The sequence below is a fragment of the Capricornis sumatraensis genome, chromosome 5, assembly GCF_032405125.1.
Source record: "Capricornis sumatraensis isolate serow.1 chromosome 5, serow.2, whole genome shotgun sequence".
NCBI lineage: Eukaryota > Metazoa > Chordata > Mammalia > Artiodactyla > Bovidae > Capricornis > Capricornis sumatraensis.
The window spans coordinates 107,870,397-107,895,257 of NC_091073.1; the positions used below are offsets into that span (position 1 = coordinate 107,870,397).

The 24,861-nt window shown below is 50.2% G+C and overlaps 1 protein-coding gene across 1 annotated transcript in view; it reads left to right on the forward strand.

The window, feature by feature from the left end:
- The window catches only part of TBXAS1 (thromboxane A synthase 1), a 168,421-nt gene that overhangs the window by 142,834 nt on the left and 726 nt on the right, over positions 1–24,861 (forward strand). Inside the window, exons 10-12 of the mRNA XM_068972907.1 lie at positions 17,155–17,246; positions 21,796–21,933; positions 23,704–23,866. Of these exons, the coding sequence (XP_068829008.1) occupies positions 17,155–17,246; positions 21,796–21,933; positions 23,704–23,866 (393 nt within the window). The remainder of the gene's footprint in view (positions 1–17,154; positions 17,247–21,795; positions 21,934–23,703; positions 23,867–24,861) is intronic.

The window sequence follows — 24,861 nt, forward strand, 5'->3', positions numbered from 1 at the left end:
GATAGCCGATTAACAATGTTGTGATAGTTTCAAGTGAACAGTGAAGGGGCTCAGCCGTGCATATACATGTATCCCTTCTCTCCCAAACTCCCCTCCATCCAGGCTGCCTCATAACATAGAGTTTCTTGTTCCTGTTTGTCTTTACTTGGCCTTATCATGGCCTCTGGAATTGAGTAAACGGGTCCTTCAGTGGGCCCTATGAAAGTGAAAGTGTGAGTTGCTCAGTCTTGTCTGATTCTTTGTGACCCCGTGGACTGTAGCCCGCCAGGCTCCCCTGACCATGGGATTCTCCAGCAAGAATACTGGAGTGGGTTGCCATTCCCTCTCCAGGAGATCTTCCTGACCTAGGGATGGAACCAGGGTCTCCTACATTATAGCAGATTCTTTACCGTCTGAGCCAATGAGCCCTATGAGCCCCTCTTTCTGTCAGGCTCCATCCCCTCTCTGCCTACTGACTTTCCGCACAAACCCCTCTGAGCCTCAGTTTTCTCAGCTGTAAACTAACAGCTCAGGGGGGCTCCCCTGGTGGTCCAGTGGCTGGGACTGTGTGCTCCCTACACAGGCACCCTGGGTTCCATTCCTGGTTGGGAAGTTGGGTCCCACATGCTGCAACTAGGGATCCCTTGAGCCGCAACTGAAATCCAATGCAGCCAAATATATATATATATATATATATTTAATAACAGCTCAGTGAAATGATCCACTGAAACTCACCCTGTGCCCACCGCCAGAACTGGGTCAGGAATGCTGGGAGAAGCTGCTGGTCTCCCATCTCCCTCCCCAACCTTGCCTCCACATCTCCCCGCTTCCCTGCCTTCACTCAGGGCCTTGGCTCCAGTGGGAGATGGACCAGCTGCAAGGTCACAGCTGGCGTCCAGGGGCTTGGGGGAGTGCTTTGCCTGGCCTGCCTCTCCTGCCTCATAACCGCACATGTGGGTCTGGTGTTTATGGGCAGATTCACCAGCTCCAGCAGGAGAGCCTCCAGCAGCCTGGGCCTCCCGGAGCAAGTGGCGGCCTTGAGAGAAGGGAACTGGAGGTGGCAGCTGGCCCCCAGACCCGTCACCATGAGGCACACAGCCCTCATGGTGTCCTCCGGGGAGCCCAGCCTCCTTTGTCTGCTTCGAGGGCATCCTACCACCTCTGGTCCTGACTCCCCTGGGGTTGCCAGGCTATGAGGATCTCAGCCCAGGAGCTCCTGGGGGCCGCTCTGCCGTCACCCAATCAAAGGTGATGTAAATGGCCTTGCCCGGCTCCCCTGTGCCCACCCTCTCAGGGCGGCTTCTCTGTCCCCCGGGGTGTCCAAGTGTCCATCCCTGCCCTCTCAAGGGTCCCCACCTGGTCTACAGCTGAGGTCTTGGCCCCAGGGCCCTCTGCACCTATGATCCCACAAAACCACTCCAGCCAGTTGGTCCCGTCTCTTTTGGGGCCTCCTGGTGTGACACTGTCACCTGGAGGGACCCCAGCCTGTCCCCACCCTAAGGTTAAGTCCCCCTTGAGAAGCCTCACTGCTGTGCAGGGGGAAAGGCAGTCAGGCCATGAGGCTGATGGAGACTGTCTGACACGAAGCAGCAGGCACGGAAGACAAAAGAAACAAACGATTCCTTAAGATCCAGGGCCAAAACAAATTGCCGTAATTAACACATGCCACTGCAACCAGCTAGCGACTGAGACGTGGCGGCGTGAGGCAGAGGCATGAGCCGCAGAGAGCACGCACTCCAGTAAAACGGCAATAAATGGTGCGGCTGTGATGGAACGCGTTTCAATTTGGTTCCAAAACCTTGCTTAAGTGCTTTTATTGTTTCTGTGTGAAAGAACAGAAAAGCTGTTTGGAAACGGCTGCTAAAGAAACCGCACCACCCCTGTCTTTCTGACCCCCTAACCCCCACTCCGCACAGGTTCCGTGGCCCCTAGGATGGCCCCTCCAAGTTCCCAGGGCACCCACGCTCCCCTCAAACACAGCCTTGGCACCCAGGTGTCCCCTGGGCTTCTCTGCCTCCGGGGACAGAGCACTGCCCATCTCTGCCCCGGCCCCAGGACCCGCCCCCGGGGCCCTGCAGGATACACAGCAGGCACTAGGTGACAGCCAGCCCAGAATAATGATGGTCATGGAAGCAGCCCTTTATGAACATCAAGGGGACCCCAGAGGTGGCTCAGGGGGGCCCCTGCAGGACCGGGGAAATTCCTTAATAGAAGGGATCTTATGAGAAAGTTCCCTGAATACTAAAAATAAAAGCAGAAACATAGGAACACGTGCAACACAATCTTATTTTCACAGGAGGAGGGATGGGAGGGGTGATTTGCCATCTTGTGGCCACAGTCACCCTTCTGGGGCTTGTTCCACATGGAAAGTATGGCCCAATAGCAGAGGTAAGGAAACCAAAACCGGATTGATAAGTGTGAGGCCAGGGTGGGGAGGGATGGAAGCCCCCTGGGTCGGGGCAGCTCTGCTGGCAGAGCCGGGGGCAGGGCTCCTAACCCAAGCCTTCCTTGGATGCCTCCAAAGGGAGGCAAGGAGCGTGGGCTGGGAGCTGCTCCGTGAGATGCCGCGCCCCCCACTCCCCCACCCCTGATTTCATGAGATGGAGCGCATGGCTCTCATTTTGGGGAAGCCATTCTGTGACATTCTCTCCCTCCTGCAGGTGTGGTGGGGCACCTGAAGGGCAGAGGATGGCGTGCAGTAGCTGTTATCTGCCCCCATGCCCACCCTGGAGGGGTGAGCCCTCCACATCTGTAATGTGGTTAGAGTGGGTGGGTCTTCCAGGCCCCTCCTGAGGGGCCGGGTGCAGGGGGTAGCGGGGGGCCATCTGCAGGCCAGCTGGCAGGAGCCTGGCCGTCTGGCCTCTGCAGACCCCCTCCACCTGGGGCCCCAGCCAGCACCCAGCAGACCAGAGCCGAGCACAAATGCCTTGGTCTCAGCTCCTCTGAAGAGCAGTCAGCTCTCAAGGCTCTAAGCACAAGCCATCTGTGATTTAGTAAGTCTCCTCCCACCCTAATTCAATTTAAAAGAAAAAAAATTCCTTCCTATGGACCTCATTCTTATCCAAACCTACTCTTCCAGCTGCCAGTAAAGGAGAGGGATGTGCTTTTGTGTACCTGGGCCCACAGTGGTGAGGATGCTCGTGTCAGCTATTACTCTGGGACCCATTTTCACACACTTTGCCACTATCAAGGACATTCTTGGCAAGGCAGTGAAGTGAAAGTCACTCAGTCGTGTCCGACCCTACAACCCTATAGACTATACAGTCCATGGAATTCTCCAGGCCAGAATACTGGAGTGGGTAGTCTTTCCCTTCTCCAGGGAATCTTCCAGGCCCAGGAATCAAACCAGGGTCTCCTGCATTGCAGGTGGATTCTTTACCAGCTAAGCTACCAGGAAAAGGAGCCTTTTCACTAAAAGCCACCTGCCGCAGAAAAGGGGATACAGTTAAGCTCGCCTAGGGTGGAAGAGAGGAGGAGGTGGTAAGATGGTCCTCAGGAAACTCCAGCTCTCCCAGGGCCTGGCTGTGTGGCTCGGGGCAAGCTACCTGAGCTCCAGAAAGCCCAACTCCTCCTAAGAAAAGTAGGGTCTTCTGAGGACCCGTTGAGATGACGGGGAGGCCCTTGGCTCGGGGCTTGGCAGAGGCAAGAGTTGAGAGGAGGGTTTCCAAGGATCAGCCGCGGCTCGGCTGTAGCCCCTGCTGCGTCTTCTAGGGTGTATCTTCCAGCCTCCTCTGATGAGAGGAATGGAGACTTCTCACCAGCCTCTCCCCTACTGCCCCCAGGTAATTTCTTAATTCTCATCAGCATAGCTGTTTCCGTGTCTCCTGAGATGACCCCAGGCTCGCAGCTACCACTCATAGGGTCGTGCATGTACCAAAGCAGGAGAGTTATAAACCCAACTTAAGAATAAATCCTACAGGGCCCTCATGAGGAATCCTCACTACAACCTTCAAGTTGTGGTTTCTCCCATTTTACAGATGAGCAAACTGGATGTTGACATAGCTCAATGACTTGCCGGCTGTCCTCCAGCCTATGTCTAATGAATTCCACATCTCTGCTCTTCCTGTTTATAATTCTGCCTGCCGCTCACAAATTTCAAAATCTCAGGAGTTAATTTGGGTGAAAGTGTTAGTCGTTCAGTCATGTCTGACTCTCTGTGACCCCCAGGACTGTAGCCCGCCAGGCTCCTCTGTCCATGGGATTCTCTAAGCAAGAATACTGGCGTGGGTAGCCATTCCCTTCTCCAGGGGATCTTCCCAATTCAGGAATGGAACCTGGGTCTCCCACATCTGCAGGCAGATTCTTTACCATCTGAGCCAACAGGGAAGCCCTCAGGAGTTAATTATTACACAAATAAAACAAAACAAGCAAAAAACAGTAAATTGCAATTTAGACTTTTTTGCTACTTCAAAACTTGACGCTTAACTAGGGTTGGGTTTCTATTAAAGCTGAGCTGGTCTAGCAGATCTTTTTAAAGAATAATAAGTGAGAATTTCTGTGTGGGCAAAAGTGAAGGCAGGTCCCCTCAGCTCTCCGGGCTGTGGCTGCTCATTGGAACAATGGAAAGGTCGAACTCGTTGCTTCTTAGTCTCTGATCTTTCCTCCCAGTCACGTGCCAGCTGAGAGTACTGGGTGACTCTCCTTTCCCCTGAACTGGCCACCAGATAAGCCTCACTTCCAGCATTTGTTACAGTCTGGTACCAGATGCCACTTGGACCTCTGGACATCGTTCTTAGGAAAAGAGATTTTTTTTTTCTTTTTCTTTTCTTTTTTTTTTTTAGTTCCAGCCTAGCTTTTCCCACTTACATCCTGAACTGTGAAAATGGACCGAGCAGGCAACAGAGAATTTAAAATGAGCTGGGGGAAAAAAAAGTCCTGCGACAATAAATCGCATCACAGTGGCGATCTCTATCTAACCAGAAAATTCTCAGCCCAGACAATGGCTCATTTATTTCCAACAATATTCAATACAGCGGAATTCCAGGCCCACAAAAGGATTTCTACAGATTCTTGGAGTTGCTTGCAAAGGGGTTTAACCTACATAGAAAAGAGAACTGTTCAATTATAGATTCCCAGGCGTGAGGGAGACCTTTGTAAATAAATTGTAAGGTGGTCTGCTGAAAACGTGGCTTCTTCCCTGGGGTCGGGGGAGGGGGGCGGCGGGCATCTCACCTCCTGACAGTGCAAGGCAGAAGCACCAGGCCTCACCTGGGGAGGGTGTTTGGGTGAACATCTGGGTCGAGATGTCTGCTGGCAGGGTCGGGGGCAGAGCCCCTACCGGAGGACAGGAACCCCCTTTCCCAGGCCCTCAGCTGATACATTTTATAAATATCCAGGCAGGGCAGCCTCGCAAGACTCTTGGGCTTTACAAATACATTTCAGATTCCACGGGCAGCGAGACCGTGTTCTGAGCATGGGCGGAAAAGAGGCGGCAGGAAACAGGAGGGCAGGGAGGGTCTGGAAGCAGCCTTCTAAATTTAACATGCAGTTGCTTTTAGGCCAAGTGGAGGAAGAGTAAATTCCAGCGCTTAAAGCTCTTATCTTTGTTTACCATTTCCCCAAACAGTAAGTGACCTGGGCTCTGCTTTCAGCCTGAATTAGCAACCAAGATGCACACAGGAATGAGCGATGGGACGCTGGGGGCTGGGCCAGGGGGATAAACAGGGCAAGCTGGCCACTCCCCACCTTGATGGGACATTTGCCCGAGTGACCTGATGAGACGTCGCAGGCCGTCCCTGGGCAGGCAAGGGCGCGGTCGTGATGCGTCAGACCATCCCAGATCGGGGAGGACCATGGCACCTTCCACCTCCTTGATAAGGCAGCCATAAGCATCCTAGAGCGACCTTTTCTGGTGCTCAATAACAGCTTCTCAACATCTCTCCAGCGGGCATGGAGCATGGCTGCTTTATTGCTAACTTCTAGCCATTTGAAAATCCCTCCGTGTATGTTGAGGCATAATTTTTTCTCTCTGGGACTTACCACTGGGCTTGGTTCCCTCCTCAGTCACGGTAGGAGCAGCGTGTCCTTTTTGTCACACGCCTGCCACTCAGACAGGTGGCCGTGCCCTCACGTCTCCCCATGGTTTGCTCTGTTCTCCTGAGTTCTCTGAGTGCCTCACTGAAGCAAGTCAGTCCACTTTACTCGCCCTGGTCCCAGCTCTCTCCCTGCCATCCCTCAGCCTCACAGATGCTGACTTTGGCCTCACCTCTCTCCCCAGATGACGGCCCAATGGCCTTTCCAGCCCTCTGCCATCTTCGCCTGGACAGTCCTCCCGTTTCAGTCCTGGCTACATGTCAGTCCGCGGTGCCCTGCTTTTCTCTCCTCCCTCCATTCCCTCCATACCAGTGGGCTGGTGCATGCACCGTGGGTTGGACTGGACACCATCCCCCACTGGGGCCCCCGACGCCGCCCTCCCAAAGCCAAGATCTTCCTGCAAGAGGCAGCCCCAGCCGGGGCCATTCCGCTGCCCTCCTTTTTTTTTTTTTTTTCAGCCACCCTGGGATGAAATCTTGGTTCCCTGACCCCTTATATCCAGAGACTTACCTGCCAGGCTAGTCATCCTTTGTACCAGTGACGCTGAGAATTACCCAGGAGCTTTTAAAACCATATTAATTCATGCGCCCAGTCCAGACCAATTAAAGTGGAATGTTTCAAAGTGGGGCTGGGCATCAGCTGAGAACAACCAGGAGGGAGAGTCACTGCTAACATTCCTCCTGTTCCTACCCCGTTTCCTGTTCTGACAGCTGACACTGTCCTCAGAGCTCATCGTCTCTGCCTGGACTCCCGCACAGTCTCGCGTTTTATTGCCTTACCCCCCCGCCGACACTTCCAACTATCCCCCCATGTCATTATCAGGTTACAAGATATCATCTTCGTGTGTTACCTCCACGCATCAAACACCTTCAGTGGCTCCCTAGTACCAAAATAACAAATCTTTGAACAAGGAGACTGATTCCTGAGCATATAGTAAGTGGTAGATATGGGACTGTACCTCCACCCCCAACACTCTGCTAAGGGCAGGTCAGGTGCTCAATGTCTATCTGAGGGGAGAATGAACAACAAAAAAATATTTCTCTGCAAATTAATGCCATACCTCCCTCTGCAAGGGCAGAGAAAATGGGCTGGGTGTTTAACTATCATTTACTAAGGGGGTTATTTCTTTAAACATCACCTATAATCAACTGTGGACAATCCCTGCTAATGGAGAGAACCAAATCCTAAATATTACAACACAGCAGATAATTCAAAAACCTGAATCTGGTTGATCTGGGAATGTGTTTTACGCTTATGAGGGCTTGCGTCTGATAACTGAGATGATTTTAAAATTAGGTAATTAGATGTGTCTTATTTGTTCCTCCGCCTATCCAGTCCCCATACACACTCTAGGAATAAATAACTGAGCTTCCAAAATAATATGCTATTTTTTTCTCTCAACCCTTTCCTGAAATAGAGATAGTGCTTACATTCCAGGGTCCTGAAGACGGCAGACAGATGAAAGAAGGCAGAAACCCACAGTGACAGTAAACAGAGGGGATGGGACGGGGGGCTGTCAACAGACTGCCCTTCAACTGATCCACCGTTAAACTGTAGCCAGTACACGCGACCAGCCTGCAAACTGTTCACAGTATCTACTAAAGCTGAGCACACACATCCCGTGACCCAGCAATTCCACCCCTAGGTACATACCCAACAGAACTGTGACCTACGTTCACCAAAAGCCACATACAAGAGTGTCCCGCTTTCTTCATAATGGCCCCCGAACTGGAGCTGGAAGGATGAACAGATATGGAATGGACACAAAGCTTCACACCCTACCACCAATGAGTCTCAAAGACACAACAGTGAACACAAGAAAGCAGGCGCAGAAGCCGAGGTTCTGGATGTTCCATTTACGTAAAGTTTTTTAAAAGGCAAGATAACGTCTTGTTTTAGAGGTCAGGATGCTGGTTACTTTTTCTGGGGGGAGCAATGATGGGAAGGGGTCACCGAGGTACTCGGGAGTGCTGGAACTGTTCTGCATCCCCATCTGGATGCTGGTGATGCAGGTGCGCTTACTTTGTGAAAATTCACTAAGCACTGCGCTTTGGTTCGCATTATATTGAATACTTTCCTGTGTGCATGTTATTCTTCCAGAAAAGATACAAAGGAAAGTAAGGGAGGAAGGAGGGGAGGGGAGAGAGGATGAAAGGAGAGCGGGAGGGTGGCAACGCTTGAAGGTAAAATCCTTGGAATCTGAAGATCTGCGTTTAGTTCTCACCCTGCCACGTGCTAGCTGTGTGATCTTGGACAAGCCACTAACCTCTCTGAGTCTTTTATTTTTTCATCTATGAAATAGGAAACAAAAATGCCTACCTGCTTCACAGTGCAGTTGTGAGGACCAAATGATGTAAGGGATATAAAAATTCTTCAGAAGGCAGTAGAGTACTGCAGGAGAGGAGTACTATTATTGTCATAATAGAGCTCTGCAGACAGAATTCCTGCAGAGTGTCAGTACCATCAGTAAAGCTGAACCTAGGGCAGTCAGCGGGGAGGGCTGACATGGAGGCGGGGTATGTGTGTGTGTGTGGGTGCAGGCAGGCTGGTTTATGGTCTTTCATTACATCTCCTCATCTAATCCCTTAATGGCCTAGACCTCAGTGTACAAGAGCACCTGGAATAATCCCTGTGTTTATGTGAGATGGGTCTGTCTCATTCCTTTTAAAGTGGATATAAATAGATGCCACACACACCCTCCTAATTACCTTTCCTAAGGTAGGAAGCTTGTCTACTTCTAAACCTGCCAAATTCTTTAGATTAGCATATGCAGGACTGTCTGGGTATTAGGAAGGCAAGCCAGCCATGTAGAAGAACCCACCCCCACCCCCAACAGCTTTCCCCCCATTACTTCTTGCTCCAGGCCTGAAACAGCTCTCAGAATATCTATGGATGTCAAAGTTGAGCCAGAAGAACCCCAGCGCTCCAGTTTAAGTGGGCCATGAGGAACCCAGGCCTGGGCTCAGCCTCGCCCTGGGGACTCAGCACTCTGCCTGGAGACTATGGGTTTTCTTCTGGGTCAGGGGGCAAAAGGGAAAAGTGAGAGTTGCCACACTTTCCCTGGGAGGATTCCATCTCGTGGTCCACGTCCTTTGGAGAAGGAGTGCAAGTGGAAACCTTGAGTCTTCCCAGGTCTCTGTCGTTCCTTCTGTCCCTAGGCTTGAACTCCCTAGGCCTTATCTTATGGGACACCAGGGTCCCAGCTTCTAGTGGGCGGGGCCTGACCTGACCCCACCCACTGCTTGCAACACCAAGTCTGCTGCATGTGAGTGAGCATTTAGCAAACCCAGCTGATGCTGGTACTTCTTGGGAGGAACAAATTGAGGCCTCCCCACTTTTATTTCCTTTAGAAAAATAAGAAAACATAAATTTTTCTATTAGACCCCTGAGCCTCCAGGAAAAATCTTTATGAAAGCAATGACATTTTAATTTTCTTTTTATCATTCTACGCCACATGGTATCAGCACACACCCAGAGTGAGGTGTACATGTAGGTGTGAGTGACTCAGAGTGTGTGTGTGTAACTTGCAGAGAAAATGGTACACAAAAATCCAAATGTAGCAAAGTGAGGTTAACAGGCAAGGATAGTATTTCCCACTGAAAATTATTTATCAGTAGAGTTTCCCATAGAGTTCCCTTGTGTTGCTTGTTAGTCATGTGTGATACTTTGTGACCCCATGGACTATAGCCCGCCAGGCTCCTCTGTCCATGGGATTTCCCAGGCAAATATACTAGAATGGGTTGCCATTTCCTCCTCCAGGGATCTTCTAGACCCAGGGATTGAACACACATGTCTTGCATCTCCTGCTTTGACAGGTAGATTTTTTACCACTGTGCCACCTATCAGATTTAGCTACCACATTTAAATATTGGTTTGCAGAGCCTAAACTAAATGATAGAAAGACCAAGAGACTGAGCAACTTAGACATAAAAGTAGCAGTTATTGCCCATGGAAAAATCAAATGTAGATGAAAACATCTCTCTGAAAATGAAAGAACTCTGGATTGAGAATGCAAACCAAAAGGCAAAGATTCCATTCACGTTTTTGTTTCTATTTTCCCCCAATATTTAAGATTTAATCAATATTTCCCAATATTAAATGTTAGTAAATATTTATTTTCAACCATCTAAGAGTGTGTATGCTAAGTCCCTTCAGTCATGTCTGACTCTTTGCGACCCTATGGCCTACAGCCCTCCAGGCTCCTCTGCCATGGGATTCTCCAAGTTAGCATACTCGAGTGGATTGCCATGCCCTCCTCCAGGAGATCTTCCCAACCCAGGGATCGAACCCATGTCTCTTACGTCTCCTGCATTGGCAGGCGGGTTCTTTACCAGTAGCACCACCTGGGAAGCCCATCTAAGGGTACAGTTACTTGTTTTGCAGAACTGGTGCCAGCTGAACGGGATTCTGTAAGATTGTAGAATGGCTTTCCTCCTTGACACATCCTTCCAGGGTAGTTTAACATAGAGAACAGAGGGCCTCATGATGAAATGTGCTCCTGGCCTCTGAATATTATGTTTAAACAGAAGTCCTGTCTGCCTGTTTGGTACCTTAGTTTCCAGAGACCTTTCACCTTTACCATCTCGTTGGCTCTGCTCCAAGAGATGGGTGGGGAAACATCATGACCTGAAACTCAGAGACCAGGAGACCTGTTGATGTTGCCTTGGTGACTGGCCCAAGGCCAGGGCTGCTGGGCAATGGACGCAGGGCAGAATCCCTGGCGGGACATGATGACCACCCCGAGGCCTGGCCCAGGCCAACCAGAGAGGCTGCAGGGGCATCCTCGTGGGGTGAGAGGCAGACTGATTGTAAGGGCTCTCCCAGTGCTTAACTCTGGTAACCTGGCCTGTGTTACAGGCTTTGAGGGGAGTGGGTACCCTTGGGGATCCAATTTTAACATTATCTCTTGGAAACCCAGATGCTTAAAGTGCTTCCTGGCTGAAAATACTCTGCTCAGATCCCACTCCCCGCAAGTGCCCCAACACTCCAGGCCAAGCAGACCCCCTCAGCCCTTGCCAGCGCAGATAGAGGGTCTGAGCCGGCTGAGGGGGAGAGCCCAGGGCTGACTAGTGCAAATCTCAGCCCCAGCTCCCCAGGCTCTTCCCTGCAAGGCCTTCGCTTCTATTTAAACATCTGGGCCGAGCTCACCAACTTTTTCTTCCAAGGAAAAGCACTTCCTTGACTAAACTTTCCTTTCTTTCTCTTTTACTTCAAATAAGTTCTACTCCCACCCCCATTAAAAAATTTTTTTTTATTTATTTGGCTGCCCAGGGTCTTAGTTGAGACATGTGGGACCTAGTTCCCTGACCAGGGATCGAACCTGGAACTCCTGTGTCGGGAGCGTGGAGTCTTAGCCACCAGAACACCAGGGAAGTCCCCCACCCCCGTTTTTTTAATGTATCCTTTTTTTTTCTAGATGGAAAAGAAAAACATGCCACCTCTTCCATTTCATTCCCCACCATGATCCATGCCTGCTGCATTTCGTTCAAGTCTGCCCCAGACCTGGGTGTCCTGCACAGAGGCCCTTCTGTCCTCTGTGCCTGGAGCTCTGCTCTCTAGCCTCCAAGACATCCCAGAACAGCCCCTCTCCCACTCAGCCAGCCTGACACAACCATTTCAGATTCTTTCACGCATCTCAGAGTCTTTACATAGGCTGTTCCACGCTCTATTGTTATTTAAATTTCTATCTACTACCTTAATTTCTTATGAAGGAAAACTTTAAGCTATATAAGTTGGAAGAATAGCTGAGTGAACCCCTGTGTACCCATCACTCAGCTTCAACAAGTGTCAACGGTGGTCATTTCGGTTCCCCCGCCCTCCCCTACTCTGCCATTTTCTTTTTTGGTTTTTAAATCCCGGACATCATCTCACGTTTTTCGTCTCTATTGTGAAGAATTTGGATTCAAGACTGCTGAGGTCCTTTTGGGTTCAGTTTGAGCAGAAGCGCAGGTTCCCTCCCGGGGAGTCCCCATTTGCCATACGCTTGCTGCCCTCTGCTGGCCGGGCTGGCTCAGGACACCTCTGCCCCCAGGAGGCGCGGCGCGGCGCGGGGGTGGGGAGGGGGTGGGGAGGGGGTGGGCGGTGGTGCGGCGCGGGAACCAGGTTCTAAGGGGTGAAGGGGAGTCTGAGTGGGTGGGTGGGGACTGCCTCGCCTGGGTTTGGTTAAAACGCTGAGACCTGAGCGCCCCCCTTCAACCACATCCGTACATCCATGCAGAAAAGATCACTAGGGCAGGTCAGACATAGTCTGCAGCGGTCTCACCCCCTTGGCTGCACGAAACCAGCATCCAGGCCCCACCCTGGACCAACAGTCAAACCCCTGAGGGGCCAGGGATCAAACATCCTTATACACTAAAAGCCTCCGGGCTGCGTCTAACGTTCAAGCGTGTCAAGAACTGCTTGGGCCAACACGCTGATGTTGGTATGCATCTTGAGCCCAAAGCTAAGAAATAGTGATTAAAAAAAAAAAAGCTCATGGGGAAAAGAATAAATGAAGACTTGACCTCACAATACAAATTACTCTTGGCCTATCTTAAAAAGTTCCCTTCCGAGTGCTGACAGCTCCCGGCCAGACACTTTTGGTTGAGTAACCAATACCATGGCCTTGCTAGGGATGCTACTCCTAAGTCTGGTTTCCTTTTCTTTTTTGAGATATAGTTCTACATTTGGGTGAACAGTACCACTGTTCTGTTTTGGCTTTTTACATGTCTGCATTTGTTAAGACTCCTTTCTTTGCAGATAACAGAATTCGGCTGTCACTAAGTTAGGTCAAAAATGAGAACTTGCTGGAAGGGTACTGAGACGCCACCCGCAGGGCTCCTTGCCAGGAGCAGATGGCAAACAGGACACAAGGAAATGGACTCTGTCCTTTGCCTCTGGTTCTCTGCACATCTAATTCATTGCTTCTTTCTCATGGCAAACATGTTTACTGCTCATTAATCCGCATGGCAGTACATGGCCACCAAGAGATCATGACTCACCTGTGTTCAGCTTCCAGCTGCTGGAGAAAAACTCCTTTTTCCTCTGCCTAGGTCCAAAAGTCCAGGCAGACACTTTCACGTCAGAGCCCCACTTGTGAGCCAATCAACGGTGGCCTGCAGGGCTGACTATGTAATTTGTCCAACCTGACGCCGAATGGAAAAAAGCAAGGGAAAGTGCCATTAACAGTACATAGAAAGGCTCTTCCTTTCTTCTCCCATCTCTCAAATTATCACAGTGTGTTTTATTTTCTATTTAACACCCGTCTAAGTAAAGAAAACTCTAAATTTTAAATTATCAGTGTGAATTTTACCACTCTTCTCTGGATCACGCAATGCCACTTTTAAATGGTAATATCAGAGCATTTAACTCACATGCAGTACCACTGAAATTACATAACTAGTATTTTGTGACTCATGGGCCAGAAGAGATAAAGACAAACCAAAGTCCTCAAGATTGGAAGGAAGATGAGGGGGTGCGCCAGGTTCCCCCAGAGTGTGGGGGCACAAGATGAGTTGAGAGAGTCAGGAGCCTGGGATCTCTGCCCTGCTTCCAGCCACCAAGCCCGCCTACAGAATGGCACCCCAAGACCCTGCTGCAGGGTCTCGGCAAGATGAGCCAGGTGTCCCCCCTTCCCAGATCCAGCCCCCAAACCCGCAATAGGCTGTCACTCGCCAAAGATCTTTAAACTCCTGTGCCAGGAAACATGCAGTATTAGACCAGGAGTGGGCAGAGGCTTGCCCAGGCCAACACACAGCCACAATGCTGCCTGCCCAGGGCAGGGATGGCCAACACCATGCCCACTCCAAGATGCTTCAGGGTGAAAGCTCCCCATGCCTACCTTCACACCTGAGCCTAGGCCCCTGAGGAATGGAGGGCAATGGTGGTCAAAGGGAAAGCAGAGAAGGGTGGCCAGGCTGGGCCCAGGGCACCAGGGGCAGGAAAGCAGGCAGCTGAGAACCCGCCCTGGGGAAGAAGCCAAGGTGGGAGGCCTCACGGGTGAGGCTCCAGGCCCCAGTGCCTGCTCCAGTATCCCCTCCGACTGCTCCCTAAACCCAAATTCAAAGATATGGTGACTAAGAATCTCCTCAGGGGATTCCCCTGGCAGTCCAGGGCTAAGACTTCACCTTCCAACGCAGGGGGTGTGGGTTCCCTCCCTGGTCTGGAAGCTAAGATCCCACATGCCTCAACAGCCCAAAAAATAATCAAAATATAAAATAGAAATAGTATTGTGACAAATTCAATAAAAATTAAAAAAAAAAAAAAGAAGAAGAAGAATCTCCACTTGGCAACCACAGAGCATTAAACCCCAAGCATTAGAGCCCCTTTCCCCAGTCATGTGTTTATCGGGCGGCCCTGGTGGCCTGGGATGGAGGTGGAAGTGTGGGGTCAGGAGACAACCTTCTAAAGAAACAGTTCTCAGAAATGAAGGAGAATGTTGGGAAGCCAACTGTTTTCATTTTTGCCTTTCAAATTTGTAAACATTAGGCTGCACATGTTTTCAGCAACTTGACTTTGTGTGTGTGTGTGTGTGTGTGTGTGTGTGTGTTAGTCACCCAGTCGTGTCTAACTCTTTGTGATCCTGTGGACTGTAGCCCGCCAAGCTCCTCTGTCCACGGAATTCTCCAGGCAAGAATACTGGAGTGGGTTGCTATTCTCTTCTCCGCGGGATCTTCCCGACCCAGGGATCCAACAGGGGTCTCCCTTGTTGCAGGCAGATTCTTCACCATCTCAGCCACCACGGACATTTTTCACTCAGCAGTATTTTATGCACTAATGGCTACCGTATATTGAACAGCTATAGTCTTTAACAGATTAGCTAAGGTATTTACCATGGACTTCAGAACACCACATGTTCTGGCCCATCACTCTCCCCTCTGCCTGTCTGCCCCTCACACACTAAGCATTTAGTGCTTACACATTTGCTCCTGCCAGCGTGGTCCCCTCCCTCATGGGGACAAGCCTATTGGCCTTACCTTAGAGTTTTGCTTCTGTCCTGGTGTGTGATACTACCAAGGACAGGTGTTTCTAAGGCAGCCCTGATGTTGCTGATCCAGGGAGTTCTCTCTTACAATCACTGGTTTAGACCCCATGCAAGGCGGCCGCTGCAGGCTTGTGAGCAGCTCCCAGGGGTAAGATGGGGCCTGCAGAATGGACTTGCCCCAAGTGCTGCCCCCTGCTGTCCTGAGAGGGGAAGACAGAAGCAAGCCAAAGAGGAGAAGAAAAGTCCTCCCAAACTGAGGACTTCTCTTTGAACATCAGTAACTGATTTACGACTTCCCAGGTAGCACGAACTGTAAAGAACCCACCTGCCAATGTAGGAAGCATGGGATATGTGGGTTTAATCCCTGTGTCAGGGAGATCCCCTAGAGGAAGAAATGGTAACCCATTCCAGTATTCCCATGGATAGAGGAAGGAGCCTGGTGGGCTACAGTCCATGGGGTCACAAAGAGTCTGACCAGAGTCGAACACAGCTTAGCTACTGAGCATGCCCGCAACTAATTTAAAAAGATGAGACTGTCATCAAGCAGGTAACTTCGCTCAAGCACTGTAGGGAGTAGACAGACAGGATAGGAGAAATGGGGGGGGGGGGGGTGGATATCCTCCAACCAGCACAGCAGCTAACAAACTTCTATAACCCTGCCCTAACTCATCCCACCCACGGGGTGCCCACACCTAGCTTCTCAACATCCTGCCAATTCACTATCACCCCTTCCTCGCATCGTGGGTGACGGCAGAGGGTGACAGCGTTGCCCGTGGAAGTCATCCAGGGGATGTTAGGGCTCCCCAACACTGGGTGCTGGAGTTGCGCTTCTCCACACCTTTGCCCTAACCAATATTTTCCAGCTTTTTATAATCTGATGAGTGAAAACCGAATCTCATACTATCAATTTGTATTTTTCATCAAGGCGACTCATACTTGTTGCCTCTTCATTTCTCTTGACCACTTTTCTGATGAGTTTCTTTTCTTACTGATTTACTGTAGCTCTTGGAGTTTTGGGGCTTCCTGCATAGCTCAGTTGGTAAAGAATCTGCCGGCAATGCTGGAGACCTGGGTTTGATTCCTGGGTTGGGAAGATCCCCTGGAGAAGGAAATGGCAACCCACTCCCATATTCCGGCAGGCTACAGTCCATTGGTCACAAGAGTCGGACATGACTTAGTGCTATCTTTCTTTTCGAGTTTTTGTTCCCATTGATCCTTTCTAGAGTAGCCGTTGCTTTTGTTTTGCTATTTTACTAATTGTCTTTTAACTTTATGATGTGCCCATTACTACCCTGTGGCAACCTCCCTGAGATTTGCTAGAGGACAAGTGTTGACAAAAATAATCAATATATGATCACTAATAAGAATAGAAAAGAGTTTTATTTGAGCCAAACTAGTCCAGAAGCCCGCTTCCCAGATTACTCTGAGAAACTGCTCTGGAGAAGTAGGGTTTTCAGCCCAGTTTTATCAGAACAAAGAACATTAAACAAGTCAGGGTTACATTTCTTCAAGGTTTCAAAAAAAAAACAAAAAGACCAGTGCATACATAGCAAGTCAACATGGCCTTGGCACCTGGGAAGGGAGTCTTATCATCAAAGGAGAACCAGCATTGGCTTCCCAGGAAGAAAGGCATTTAATCTTTATTTTTAACACAGACATTCTTTGCTCCTGGTCAACGTGCTGGTTTCTTTAATAATTGAAGCAGTTGTACAGTGTATGTTTGACAGGCCACAAAGGGGCTACTTTAGTTAGCGTAAAATTCAAGTGAACTCATGTATAAAGCTAGAATGACTTCCCTATATCTTGATATGAAAAAATTTCTTTTATCATGAGTGTGTACAATACGTAGCCTGCCATACCATCCACTCTCAATAATCGTTAGCAGGGTAGCCGCCACCGTTGTTTTATAACACACGTCTGACACCCAGAGGCCCTGCAGTCCCAGGCCTGCTGGTCTTCAGTAATGCACAGCACCGTGAAACCAGCGTAATAGAATATGCAGCCTGTTCTGTGGAGTGCTAATCTAATGCCTTTTGGATGGGATCATGTTTCATCTCGTGGGGTTTCCATGTAAGCGTTTGTGAGCATTGAAGCTGGGCTCTAAAGTTAGTGGGAAAGACTGAAAGCTGTGTGGCGCGATCTAACTCAGTGTTCCTCCTTTGTCACCACCCCTCCTTCAGCCAGCCCCTGAGTACTGCAGCCTCCAGGAAGGTCTGCCCTACTTGGACATGGTGATTAAAGAGACCTTGAGGATGTACCCACCGGCTTTCAGGTAAGCCTGCACCCCAGGTCTTTGGTCTGTCACCACCTGTGTTGTGAAGAATGCTGGACCCAAGCTCCTGCAGGGAAAGGTCTGAGTATTGGGGGTCATCTCTGAGGGGCACTGGACACCATGCCTGACACACGGTCACCATGGAAGTAAATGTCCGGCCTATATTCCTATATGTTAACTATCTTTGCAAAGCGTCATTGCTGTTTTCTTAACACGACCTTCCTCCCCAACCCAAGCCAATCTCTTTGGCCTCCTAGCCTCAGATGACTTCTGCTCTTTCCCTGGCCTGTTACGCATTCATTCACCAGCTACTTATTAAGCATCTACTTTACGCCACATGCTGGGAAATCAGCCAAAACAGATGAAGCATCTGCCTTTGGAGTTGACAGTCCAGAGGGGAGCGTCTAAGGCTTGGGATGCTCCTTCTTTCTCTCCAACGATCCGCACCCCACCCCATCCTCAGAGCTCCCACCCAGGACTTAGTGCTCCAGGAGGCCTGACTCAGCCAGCCTCACCTGTTCCCCACTGGCTCTCTCCCCACCACAGCACTCTGCACACTGACTCTACTTCATATTATATTTTTGGACACTTTTCAACTGCTCTGCAACATTTCACCAAAGTACATCCAGCCACACCAACCTGTAAATGCCTTGAGAGCAGGAATCAGGTCTTCTGCTTCTTTCAAATTCCCCCTAAATGAGATGCTACCGAATTCCAGGCTCATTCGCCCCAAGCAAAGTAAGCCAAGAGCTGAGATGCTGAGGTTTTCAGCAGAGAACAGACACGTTCACAAGGCAGCCAAGCGTGGAGACAGAACAAATCTCCAGGCTGCCTCCCCCACGTCAAGGGGCCCAGGTATTCATGGGATAAAGCGGCAGCTGAGGAGCATGGGGAAAGGTAATGACTGGAGATGAGAAAAAGGTGAGGCAATTGTAGTTCTAAGCAGGTGCAAGGAAGCTATAGGTGTCTCCATGAGAAGCAAGTTCAGAATATGGCGGCCTTAGCGTCAAAACAAAAGATAGTTTTGAGCCCTCTGAGGTCAAAAGGTCAGCAAGAAGCCACTTGCACATGCCCAGTTGGAGCGTCAGAGGTCTTAACCAGTCTTAACTGGCTCAAGCTCCAACTAGACAGAGCTGTCTCCAAGTCCCTGAAAAAAAAAAACAACTTGGGAAAATACCTTACTGTTGAAGCTGCCTGGTCCTTACAGTACGTGCAGGTTGTTGTGTAGCAACAATTAAAGCAAGCTTCATCAGTGAAGGCAAGCTGAATGGATCTAACTGAGGACTACCCTGAGTTTCAGAGGTGGCCCATGGAGCACAGGGTCTTAACCTGGGTCTCCAGACCCTCAGAGAGTGAAACGTTGCCAGAGCTCAGGCTCTAGGAACAGAGGCAACCCAAAGCATGTAACTTATAAATTCTACTCTGCATCTCTAGGAAGCATTGTACCACATAAACCATATGGAGGTAACTTTTGCCATTTTAAAAAGAGAAAATGTGGATGATGTGAAGGTATCTCAAAATTATATTCCAAACCGAAAATATCCTAGCAAGTGTGATTGTAGATATTGTCCAAAACGTTCAGACCCAGAGCCAAGAGAGAATTCCCAGGGTGTGAGTCAAATCACATCCTTCTCAAGCACACATGCTTTCAGTCTCCTGGTCCAGGAGCAGACAGGAACGCCAGGGCTCTCCTCGTTGCTCTGCTGACACCAGTATTAAGACCTGATCCTGGGCCTTCCCTGGCGGTCCAGTGGTTAAGACTCTGCGATTCCACCACAGGGGGCACAGGTTCAATCCCTTGTTGGGAAACTAACAGTCTGCACGCTGAGTGGCCAAAAAAAATAAAAGACCCAATTTCACAGGCCTTACCTTACTTCCTTGGGAGCCTCAGAGCAAACTCATCCGGTCTATTTTTTGTTTTTGTTTTCGTTTTTTAATGATTTACATCAGCTTCCTTCCAAGGGAACTGTGGGCAGCTGCTATACACATGAAATTCAAAATAAGACATTCAGTGATATAACAGATCAAAGACCGTTCAGAGGAAAGAATCCTTGACAGGACATGAGAGATGGTGACAACGGGGGTCAGGCTTGGTGGCTGAGGCTCCCAGGAGAGAGGAAAACTGGTTGAGTTGAACCATCCTGTTCTCTATTGGGAGGAAAGTGTAGAAACTGATCAAAGACACATCATTTCCCGGATCTAAAGTCAATCAAGCATTCATCACATGAGACCTTGCATAGATGACATGTTGAGTGACAAAGTCCACAGTCTCTTCAGCACTAAAATTCTGCAGGCAATTCTCCTCCTGATCTTTTATAAGTAGCAAAGTGTAAAAGGAAGTCAGTGAAGGCATTGTTCTAGGGAACCAGGATGCTGCAATCTCACCTGAGGGCAGGACAGAACCCAGGGTATCTAGATGGATTTGTTAAAATTCCCACTATATAAAAAAAATAGATCCAGGTTTCCCTAATGACAGAGCCAGCCTGGACAGAAAGTCAAGACAGTCTCGGTCCTGCCAATAGTTTACTGTGTGATCCTGGGTAAGTTCCGGGCTGTCCTGGGCTTCTGTTTCCTGTGCCTTTAGAGGGCACGCGACACCTGCTCTGCCTACTCCGGCAGTGTTGGGAAGTGAGACCGCAGACGGAAACACGGTACCCCTGCAGGCAGGGTGTCATGCGAGGTATGAAGTAAAGAGCAAGAAGCATTTGAGTTGAATGGCCTCCACCCAGTCCGGCTCCAGTCTCAGGCAAGCCATGGTCTCCCTTCCTCCAGACCTACTCCACTGGTGGTTTAAACCTAATCACTCTGTTGACTTCTGTCATCAAACAGAAGTGAGAGAGGCAGAAAAGAGGCCCATTTGCTTTAGCCCAGGCATAGGATTTGGGGGGTGAACACAGAATTTTGCTTTTTAATTTTTTTTACTTTATTATTTTCATCTCAGAAAAACGCTTGACTTTTCCCAAGCACTGACACATTTGACTGATACCCTTATTCCTAAAAAACTAAACCCTCAAAATTGCCTTTGTGGAAAATTCAACAATTCTCTTTGAAGAATTATTAATGTCGATCCAGGAATCTATGCAGTATAATTCAGCAGATTCTGGCCTGGTATGCAGCACCAATATTTTGGCCACCTGATGCAAAGAGTCGACTCATTGGAAAAGACCCTGATGCTGGGAAAGATTGAGGGCAGGAGGAAAAGGGGACAATAGAGGACGAGATGGTTGGATGGCATCACCGACTCAATGGACATGAGTTTGAGCAAGCTCCGGGAGACAGGAAAGGACAGGGAAGCCTGGTATGCTGCAGTTCTTGGGGTCACAGAGTTGGACATGACCTAGCAACTGAACAAACAAAAAATGCGACCTAGTCTAGCCAGATAGGAGGCCGGATGATGTACAGAAGGAAAGGCCCCTTTTCTGGCTTTTAGGGGGTATTGCCTCTAGATCCAAGCTCTTTCTGGTAACTGAAAAGGAAGGAGGTTGGGGTATATACCCTTATCTGCTCCCCTAGGACTGAGGGTGCACACATCGGAGCCCCCGCTTGCTCCGATTAGAGCAAGAGTGTTTTGTGGCCAGTTCCGAGCACACGATAATTGCATTCGTTGCTTAGGAGTCTCACAGCCTTGGCCTTTCACGTTCCTGATACAGTGAAGGCTCGTGACAGAGTGGCAGATGCAGCAGGGAGCCACGAGTTACTCTTAACTTCTTTTACAAGCAGGAACGGGGTACAACAGTGATTTGTGTAATAACTTTGTCTCCTCTGAGATATTTAGGGAAACCTAGTTCTGCAACCTGAAGTAAAAGCCAGCATAAATTATTTTTAATTTTTAAAATTACCAAAATAAAATTGCTTATACTTAAGAATGAAGAAATACAGAAGGATCCAAAGAAAAAGTCGGCCCCCCTCTCTGGTCCCCCACCATCCTCTGCCCTAGCACCACCCCTTACGGGAGGTTATGGTAGGAGTTTAGGTATTCTTCCGTAAATATTATGTTCATAGGCAGACACATATGGTCTAGCCTTTTCAAATAAGACGTAAATGGTATTAAGCCATTGTCGTTTGGCAAAAGAAACAATCTGATCAAGATGCTTTCCTCTCCAGTAGAAGTTCTCCATAGCCACACAGACAATGAAGGGGAACAATGTGCAAACCCAAATTTCCTGTACGTAAAGCAAGGGTGTGGCCCCGACAGGAATGGGAAGAAGAAGGCATGGTGGCTGGGGGACGATCCCTGCACGGCTTCCAATACCGAGGCTCTCGTGCACCTCAACACCAGGCATAAGACAGGCTCTTCAGGCTGAAGGAAGGGATGGATGAACCTAGAGACCCCAGGGTCCAGAGCAACGTAGGGTTAATAGCCAAAGCTGGGGTGGGGTTGGGGTGAGGGTTGGTCCCTGTCCGGGTCACCCCAGGAAGAAGACTGGACCTCCCATCTGCCAGCCCCCTCCCACACTGCAGACATGAGCCCCAGCACAGCCGCCCCCCCGGGCTCTCCATCTTGTCTCTGCTCTGCCTCAAGGCGGGGGTGACCTGTGTGTCCCTGCAGGTTCACGCGGGTGGCGGCACAGGACTGCGAGGTGCTGGGCCAGCGCGTCCCCGCGGGCGCCGTGCTGGAGACGGCCGTGGGCGCTCTGCACTATGACCCTGAGCACTGGCCGAACCCCGAGAACTTCAACCCCGAGAGGTGAGTACTGCCCTCCCAAGAGGGCTGGTGGGGGAGTGAGTGTGAGGATTGGGGGCAGCGGCCAGGGGACAGAGGCTTAGTGAAGTGCCCCCAAAGTCAAAAGCTGCGGCAATCAGAGAGAAGTTTTTGAGGCATAATTTCTAAAGGAACTAAGTATACCATTTTTGAAGAGCTCAAAACACAATCCAGAGGTTTAGCCATTTCCATAGCACTGCGTGCAAGTTACAAGGCACTTTCAGGAGGGTGTCCACTGTTTGTTCACACCAAGAAACAGGACACCTTTCAGAAACATGTTAAGATGCAGCAGGATATCACTTCCTTTTTTAAAAAATGAATGCCTGTTCCAAAACAAGAGTATCAACAATTTCTTCAGGAATTCATGAAGCCCAGCTATGCTAACATGGTAGACCTGAACACTCCCTTCTGTCCCCCGCATGGATTTGGTCCATTGTCTAAATTTCATTTCCAGACTCCCAATTTAAAATGTCTGAGCAGGCATCTGCACTTCCTCCTCATGAGAGTGGATGCATGCCGCCTCCTGGTTGATCTGGCAAGTGAGGGGCTGGCCAGCTGGCAGCTGTGTTTCCACCGTTAGTGGCTCCATCTTCCTGTTAACGCAGCCCTGACTCTACAACCCCGGTCCCTAGGAAACCATGGCAGTAGCACCCAGATAAGCAACACTGTGCTGCTCAGCAGCTCCTGGAATTACGGTAGAGATCCAGACACATAAACAGCAGCTGCAGGGTTTACAGCATCACCTTTGAAAACAAATGGGCTTGAAACAAAAAGGGCTTCCCTGGTGGCTCAGGCAGTAAAGAGTCCCGCCCACAGTGCAGGAGACCCGAGCTGGATCCCTGGGTCGGGAAGATCCCCTGGAGAAGGAAATGGCAATCCACTCCAGTATCCTTGCCTGGAGAATTCCATGGACAAAGGAGACTAGCAGGCTACAGTCCATGCGATCGCAAGGAGTCGGACACAATTGAGTGACTTCACTTGAAAACAAAAAGTGCCTTAACATGAAAAGTGGGTCAAAGATTCTTGGGCCCATAAGCTCCAGAGGCAGTAATAAGTGAGCTGGCCACTATTACAAAATAGTGGTTGTCACCTAGCGTTACTCTCATGGAGCACGTGTGGCAAATGTTGTCATTTGGAGCTGAAGAAGAGCTTCCAGTGAGTCAAATACTGCCACCTCCAGAGGTTCAAGTTGCGTTCTTGAACCAGAAAGGCAAATGTGGGCAGGGAGACAGCTTCCATCATGGCATCAAGAGACACACTGGTAGGACAAGGCCGTCAGAGGGGGCTGGTGCCCAGGGACTCTGCTTAGGAAGTGGATGCCAGCCGGCTAGGGTCACCCTCTGGGTGCTGGGGAAACTGGAGCCACAGGTGAAGCTAGGGCTGTGGTTTCTTGGAGACTTTCATCCCGGATTCTAGTGAGTCTGCTGGCACATTAACCACGCAGTGAATTCATAAGGAGAGGCAGAGAGGGCAAAGTTGATGTTCCCGGTGATTCTTTGAATTCAACAGTGTCTGGAGGGCTTGGCAGGACAGGAGGAGTGGAGCCCGGACTGCACCATGTGGAAGGGTGGCCACCTGCTCCGGAGCCTTGGGGACTGACGGGTCCAGCAGAAACCGATCCTGCAGACCCCTGGGGGCGGGGCGCGGGGCGCAGTGGGGTGGAGGGTTGAGGCCCCACTTGCCTGGTAGGAGGAGCGTGAAGCTCTGTGTAGGGCGGCGGTGTTCCAGGCCCACCCTGATCGTGCTGCCCTGCAGGTTCACGGCCGAGGCTCAACAGCGCCGGCGGCCCTACACGTACCTGCCGTTCGGGGCGGGCCCCCGGAGCTGCCTCGGGGTGCGGCTGGGGCTCCTGGAGCTCAAGCTGACGCTGCTCCACGTCCTGCGCAAGTTCCGGTTCGAAGCCTGTCCTGAGACGCAGGTGAGCCCCGCCCGCTGCTCCGGGTGCAGGGGTACCCACTGCACCCCAACTTCCCACTCCAAGAGCCTTCCACCCGCTGCACCTCCTGCCTGCTCAGGCCGCTTCCCTTTCCGGAATGCCATCCCTCCCCCTTCCCCACCCCCAGTCTAATCCCATCCTCCGAATCCAGATTGGTGTTCCCTCAGACCCCAAAGTGGACCCTGAGAAGTCCTGAGCACAAGGCGTCTCCCATTCCTAGCCCTACCCCAGGTGCCAGTTCCTCCAGGAAGCCCTCCCTGACGACTTTGCCAGCCACAGCAGACTGCTACTTCTTTTGAAGTCCTGTTTCAAGTGTGCTCCATACCTGCACTGTCTGGTATTACAGCCACTAGCCACACTTTGCTATTTATGTTATTAATTAATCAACACAATTAAAAATTCAGCCCTTCATTTGCATTAACCACACTTCAAGCACTCAGTACCCACTTTCACTAGTGGCTGCCACAGGGGATAGGACAAGTCTAGATCATCTTGTTTCTTGAGCCTCTAACTGGTCTTCCATCAGGACTCAATGACATGATCGGAAAGCCTGCCTGCCCCTAGCACTAAGGCCTGGTAGCACTTCTCTTCCTGGAGGTCCCAAGGTAGCCACTGAACAGTCCTTTCACATGCAGCTGTAGAGGATATCCTACTTCTAGAGTAATTCTGTGGCTTTTCTTCCTAATCTCCATCCCACCATCGATCTGCCTAAATTGGACATAAGGAAAGCCTTCTGAATGGCAGTGGAACTTTCAGCAGGAAGCTCTCCCCAAGCCTCTGAGAAAAGGAGAGGGGGTCTTCCTCAGTTTCTGGCTGGGCCCCAGGGTGAGAGATGAGATATGAGGAAGGTCTGGGGTTTCGTTCACCATTTGGCACTCTGTGCCCTTGGGCAGGTCGGGTGGCCTCCCTGAACCTGTATGTTTTCATTTGCAGTGCTCTGCTCCCACCTTACAAGCAGGCTTGTTAGAAGGATAACT